Source organism: Antrostomus carolinensis, unplaced genomic scaffold, assembly GCF_000700745.2.
Source record: "Antrostomus carolinensis isolate BGI_N321 unplaced genomic scaffold, ASM70074v2 scaffold17512, whole genome shotgun sequence".
In the NCBI taxonomy this organism is placed as follows: domain Eukaryota; kingdom Metazoa; phylum Chordata; class Aves; order Caprimulgiformes; family Caprimulgidae; genus Antrostomus; species Antrostomus carolinensis.
Window position 1 is genome coordinate 4,649 of NW_010299137.1, and position 6,481 is coordinate 11,129.

The 6,481-nt window shown below is 52.5% G+C and overlaps 1 protein-coding gene across 1 annotated transcript in view; it reads left to right on the top strand.

The window, feature by feature from the left end:
• GRHPR (glyoxylate and hydroxypyruvate reductase) overlaps nucleotides 1–2,504 on the top strand; it is a gene marked incomplete at its 5' end in the record, with an annotated part of 6,964 nt that extends 4,460 nt beyond the window's left edge. The window contains one exon of the mRNA XM_010162692.1: nucleotides 2,383–2,504. Within this exon, the coding sequence (XP_010160994.1) occupies nucleotides 2,383–2,504 (122 nt within the window). The remainder of the gene's footprint in view (nucleotides 1–2,382) is intronic.
• Nucleotides 2,505–6,481: the final 3,977 nt, after the last annotated feature.

Sequence of the window (6,481 nt, forward strand, 5' to 3'; positions counted from 1 at the left end):
CATCCATGGTGAGCCTGGGCTGCCAGGCACAGTCAGCACGCCTGCTCGGAAGCACAGTTCATTGAAGTGCTGTCCCTGTCCTGACATCCACGTTCCCCAGCGGATGTCAGTAGACAGCCATGAGCTGCAGAGCCCAGCAAGTGCTCAAGCTATGGGATGAGCAGGGGTTTCTTTGCAGATGGTCTGGCTGTGTCCCCTCAATGACCCAAGGCAGCTTTCATGGGGAAGTGGAGCCCAGTGAGCTCAGGCAACCTGTTTTCTGGATAGTGATTGGCATCAGGCAGGTGCTGGTCCCAGGAACAGTGCATGTCATCTCTGGCAGAGGTTATGTCGAATGAGGAAGGCTGGTTAGAAAGGGGCTTGCTCAGCCACTCTTGGGCTTCAGCATGGTCAGGCTGCTGGGGTGGAGGCAGGAGTGCCTGCAACCAGGGGCAGTAGTTGGTCACTATTAGTTTCACTGGTGCTTTCCCAAGAGCTTGGTGGGACCTGCCACATGGGGCAGGACGATGTTTTAGTGCAGAACACCAGCAGCCCTCTGTGTTTTCCTGGGATCCTCGTTGTTGCAGACTGTGCAGGGGCTGTTTCCCATGGCCTTACCAAGCACTACTGCTGCTCCATCCTCGCAGGCACTACAGGCTGGCTGGTGGCCTGGGACAAGTTAGGGACGGCGGCTGGTGCGGTCATTGCCTTCCCTCATGTGGCTTTCAGTGAGTCACTTGGCCCATTCCCTCTAAAGCAGGGCCAGGAGCTTTCCCTCCTGCTCCAGACAGGGATCGTGTGGGTCAGGGCAGTTACTGACTCCAAGGCAGAAGAGACAGAAATGCAACACAGAGAAGGCTCTGCTTTCTAGTTAGAACCAAAACATGTGTGACCCTGTCGCTGGTGCAGTGGCAGGGTGCCTGTTCCTGCCCGAACGCTTGGCTTTGCCAGGCTGGCTGGCCCTGCTCAGAGCTGATGGCAGAAGCCAGGCCAGAGCAGCTTCCTTTCACGTCGTCACATGCCCTGGCTGCTCAAGGTGCACCCCGAGCACGAGATCTGGTGTGTTCATCTTCACTTGCGTGGGCAAAGTAGCGAAGCGGCTGCGCAGGCAGCAGTAGGATGTCCTCTCTCGTGGAAGGAGGTTTTCGGAGTAGGAAAAGGCTCTTCCAAAAAAAAAAAACCAAAAACCCACAAACCTTTTTGAAAATCTGGATCTGCCCATGACTGGGTGTCTGTTTCTGAAATACAAGTTCATAGCTGTTGTTTTTATTATCTTTTTTGCTAAAAACTATTTTTTATTTATTTGCTTTGGTTCCCATAGTAGGCAGTGTGAGAATTGACAGAAGCAGACTTTTTGGAAACATTTGCAGGGCTTCAGAGATCTTGGAGTTCTGGAACAACACCAAGCAAGACAAAAATAAATGCCTGTGTGTTTATTTTTGCAGAAATGAGGCTTTGATGGTTCTGAAACTATTCACAGATGTCACCCAAAACTGCCAAATAGTTTCAGCAGCTAGGGGAACACGGCATAAGTAGAGAAGGAAGAAGTGTTGACATTACTTTCACAGTGAACAAGGAGCCCAGGGTGGTTGTCAGCTGTGGTCCCACAGTCCTGGGGAGAGCCTTCTTCCCCTGGGGCAGCTGCCTGTCAGGTGCTCAGGCTTCTGCATTGCCTGTAGGTGCTCTCTGTTACAAAGCACAGATGGTAGGACAGGCTTTTATCCGAACCTTGGGCAAGTACTCTCCACTACTAATGTTACAATAATTTACCATTAAAGCAGCTTTGGCTCATTCCTTTGCATGGTGTGAAAGGAGCCTTTTCACATAGGTGGATAAAAATCCCTGCCCTGACTGTGCTCCAGCGTGCCAGCTCTCTTTGGCAGGGGCTGTTTGCCTCCATACTTGCCTTTCCAGTGCACCCAGGGATCTGTAAACCATGATGTTTCACAACAGTCTTCAGGCTCTTGCCCATATATGCGTTGGTTCACACTTGTTGGTGAGCAGAACCTCCTAAAGCTGTGTGGCAGTCAGGCAACAGTGTATGAATTTCACTGTGTGTTCATCTGCTGCAGCGATAGTATTTTACATCTACCACCAACTCTTGAGTTCATGCAGGAAGGTGAGTATCAAGCTTGAATGCAGAAAGGAGGATCCACTCTTGGCTGACTGTCTTTGGCCTGGAGGACTATTTTTCTAATAACTCACTTAGCCATTTATCAGATGTCTTTTCCAGTCCTCAGTGGCTAATGATTTTGTTTCATGCTGCATGTCCAGTGTGAGCTCCTGGAGGAGTGGCAGCTAGTGCAGGACCTGGGTTGGCCCCCCGTGGGAGGACCCCTGAAAGAGGCTGTAGGAGGTCAGCAAAGGTAAGAAACAAGCGAGTAACCCTCCTGTCCCCTGCAGTGATTCTGCCGCACATCGGGAGCGCCACCTATGCCACGAGGAGCACCATGGCAGTGCTGGCAGCCAACAACCTGCTGGCCGGGCTGCGAGGGGAGCCCATGCCCCACGAGCTGCTGCTGTGACAACTGGAGCCCCACTCCTGCAGGGTGGCAGGACCTGGGGTTCCCATCCCCTAGAGAAGCCTCGCAGACCTGTGCCTCATCGCCGCTGCAGCTGTAGTGCCTGCGGTGCTGGCACTGATAGCCATTAAAGAGAAGCAGTGAATGTGTTGTGCTCGTTTCATTTGAGAACGGGGTGCCCTGGACATGTGGCGGAGTACACAGTGCTACAGTGGGGCTAGGGGCTGCGGGTCCTGCCGTCACATCACTGCAGCGCTTGGCAGGCAGTGGATGGTGTTTGATCCCTGTTCAGAAAATACGTGCAGTGTCAGGACTGTCGTGTATTTCTCTAGCCAGCATGTGTGATAAGGGAGCTGCTGCTACAGCAGCACCTGTCCTTGAAGCCTGGCTCCTGGGATCACAGCAAGAGGCCAGGCAGTTTGGCACTTCAGCTCCCAGCGCAGAGCCAGGAAGGGAGGAGAGGTAATTGTGCAATCAGCAGAGACCCAGCGCTGCCACGGGAACTGCTGCCAGCCCACGGCCGAGCTCGTGTTAAAAGGTCATGTTGAACTGGTGCCAAGGCATGATGTTTCTGTTCTTGCGATGTCTAAAGAAAAGCAAAAAAGCCCTGCATGGCTCCCTTGGCATCTCCAGCTTTGCCTTTGTATCTGTCACTAATTCTGGGCGCAGTTCTGAAGTGGGTTGCAAACTGGAATTCATGCTGGGAGGTTCTCTAACCCCACCACCATTTCCAGCCTCAGCTCCCCTCCTGGTTCTTTTTTTCCCAGATATGCAATGTCACATGTTAGTGCAAAGGGAATCCTAAGCAGATGCCAAGCCTTTAGCTGCCAGGAGAGGCTGGATGAATGCGTTTCAGGGGCTTTAGGGGTTCCATCTCCTGCAGCAATTGTCCCACTTCTGTAAATGGGAGCTGGGACCCACATCACCCTCCCAGTCCATCCCAGCCCAGCAAGTTTCTGCTCCAGTGGGTGACACAATCAGTGACCTTGTCCTCCTTGGATTGCTCCTGTGTTCTGCTTACCATACCCTGTTTGAGTGCAGCGTGTCCGGATGACCTTGTGTGGTGGTTTCACTCCTTTGGCTGCAGCCAGACACAGTCGCTCTCTCACTGTCCTGCCCCTGCCCAGGGAGTAGGGGAGAGAATTGGAAGGAGAAGGGCAAGGAGACTCACAGGTTGAGATAAAAACAATTTACTAATTAAAATTAAATGGTACTCATAATAACAGAATATACAGATGAGTGAAGCACAGTGCAGTTGCTCACCACCCATTCTCCGATGCCCAGCCGGTGCCAGCTGGCAACCCCAGAGCAGAGACAGTTCCAAAAACTGCAATCCTGGAAGAGGGAGCCTGAGCGATCCCTAAGAGAATACCCCTGTTCTCTGGTCAACTCTGCACCCATGGCTCCCAACCAAAGAAGACTCCCTTGGGTGCCCAAAGGGCTCAGTTCCCATCTGAGGAAGAGCAGGCCCCTCACCTGCTTGCTGACAGCAGACTGGGAAGGATTGCTGCAGCTGCACGCGACTCTGAGGAAAGCTGCTCCTTTCGACCAAGCTCCTCCAGGTAAGCAGGGTGATGCTGGCAAGGGGCTTTATTCTTGGAAGAAAACTTTGCAAGCCCACAGCCAAGCCCCTCACCGAAGACAGTAAGGAACAAGGTGCTCCTGTCCTGAAGAGCGTGGCTGGATAGCGCAGTGATGGGCTCGCACTGTTTAGGGTCCTGCTGCAGAGAGCTCGTGAGCATGCCTGACATTCAACCAGAAAACAGCCTTCTCGACCCTTTCCACCTTGCAGCAGGAAGGTGCTCAGGGGTCGTATCTAAGATGCATGCATTCCAAGTGGGATTTCTGAGAAGCTTTAAAGGTGTTGCATTCCTCCAGCCACTGCAACACAATTTCACAGCCACCTTTCTCTTTTCCTTAAGGAAACTATGTGTCCTGGTTTTGCTAGGATAGAATTAATTTTCTTCTTAGTAGCTAGAAAGCACTGGTTTTTAGTTTGAGCATGGAATTCAGCATGGAGAAGAATGTTGATAAGGTACTAATGCTGTTAGTTGCTGCTGAAGCCCAAGGCCACTGTTTGGCTGGTTCACAGCTCCATTAGGACTGGGAGGGGCGAAGCGCAGTAATTAGCAAAACCCAGAATTGGCATTTGGATGTGCCAATGAGATATTCCAGATCATATCCCATCATGTTCATGATCCCACACCCACCTCTCCCAGCCTGATCACTCTTGTCTCCAGATTTTGGCATTCAGAGCAGCATATGAAAGAAGCGACAGACTTGTTTCCAAGGCTGTGGGAGGTGTGGAGATGAGGAGGTGAGTGAACATTTCAGCTTGCTTGACCCCAGGGGAATCTCTCCTACAGACACACAACACAAAGCATGCTTGGTGCATTCAGCCAGACAGGTACTGATGGTGCAGAGCAGCAACTAGCTCTGCCAGCAGCAAAGCAAAGCACCAGCCACCCAGCTGCTACCAGGTCATCTCCATCCTAAGTTACCTTTGTCCTTACATCCTAAGCTAAGACTGGAGCAGCTCTGTTGGCCTTACAGGTACAGGAACTCACTGTGTGCTCCAGAGCACAGCATATAAACAACCCAGGAGCCTGTGGCTTTGAAGGAACCATCTTCAGTTGGGATTAAGCATGATTAGAGATGGTAGCTTGCAGTTTGAAGCAAGGCTGAAAAACTGCCCTCATCCCAGGGTGAAGCATTGGGATTTCTGCTCACTGCCTGGCGTGGGTGGGCATGGGCACCCTGCTCCTAACTGTACGGGCACCAGCGCAATCTCCTGACCAGAGCCCTCACTCATGCTCCCTGCCCTGACCCAGTGCCTGCCAGAGCCTGGTACCCTCTGAGTGTGTTCTTTTCAATAATCTACACAAAGACAGTTTGGTGGTTAAGACCAAATTTACTTCTCTGTATGCATTTGATGTTACATTGGATTTTGATTTAGCAGAGTGATAAAGCAATGTATTGAAAGTGCAGTACAAGCACATTATGCAATTGCGATATGTAGTGGGGTTGCAGTAGAAATGTGATGCTCATCACCAGTCTCCAGATGCTCCACCGTCACCACACTGGTCATCCCCAGCAGCTGTGGGCTGGAGCCAGCCCAAGCCTGCTGCTCTCTTCAATGCGGTTTTTGCCGTCACTCACTGCTCACACTCTACGTTAGGCTGAGCCAGATCAGCCTCCCCATGAAGTTCCTGACATCCCGGCTGAGCAATGGCACATGCAGCCAATCCCCCCAGCTGACAGGCGTGTTTGTACAAGGACCCACATCCCTTTGCATCAAGATCAGCTGCTGCTGCAGCTGCCCATTCCCTCTCCTCTGTGCCTTTGCCTTGGCAGGGGTTCAGCCCTGGCAGCCAGGGTGGCTGGGCTGGTGCAAGGGCAGGCGTGGGTTGAGCGTGGGCCCCACTCGTGTCCCCAGCCCCACCATCAGTGCAATGCTGCAGCCAGCCAAACACTCCTGCACTAAATGCACTTTGGGCTGGCTTCCACCTTGGGGCTGAGGTTTACCCCATCCCAGCAAACGCTGCCCTTCGGCAGCAAAACAGGGTGAAGCTGCCCCTGCTTGACAGCTCAGCTGCTGGATCTCAGCCCAAGGGCTGCCTGGGGAAGTGGCTGAGTCCCCATCCCTGAAGGGATTTAAAAGGTGGGTAGATGAGGTGCTCAGAGATCTGGTTTAGCAGTGGACAGGTATGGTTGGACTCAATGATCTCAAAGGTCTTTTCCAACCAAACGATTTTATGACACCGCCCTGCTGTGGCTGTGCCTGGCCACGCTGCGTGCCCGGCCAGCATCCCCACACCCAGGGAGGAAAGAGCCTTTTCCATGCGGCCCAAAGGCTTCCACCACAATTTGTATCGTGGTGAGAGCAGCTCGCACCCTTTGAAATTGTGCTGGAAAGAAAAGAGAGCAGAAGTAACACGAAGCTTCGGCTGCAGGATGGACAAGAACCCGGTACTCTTTTG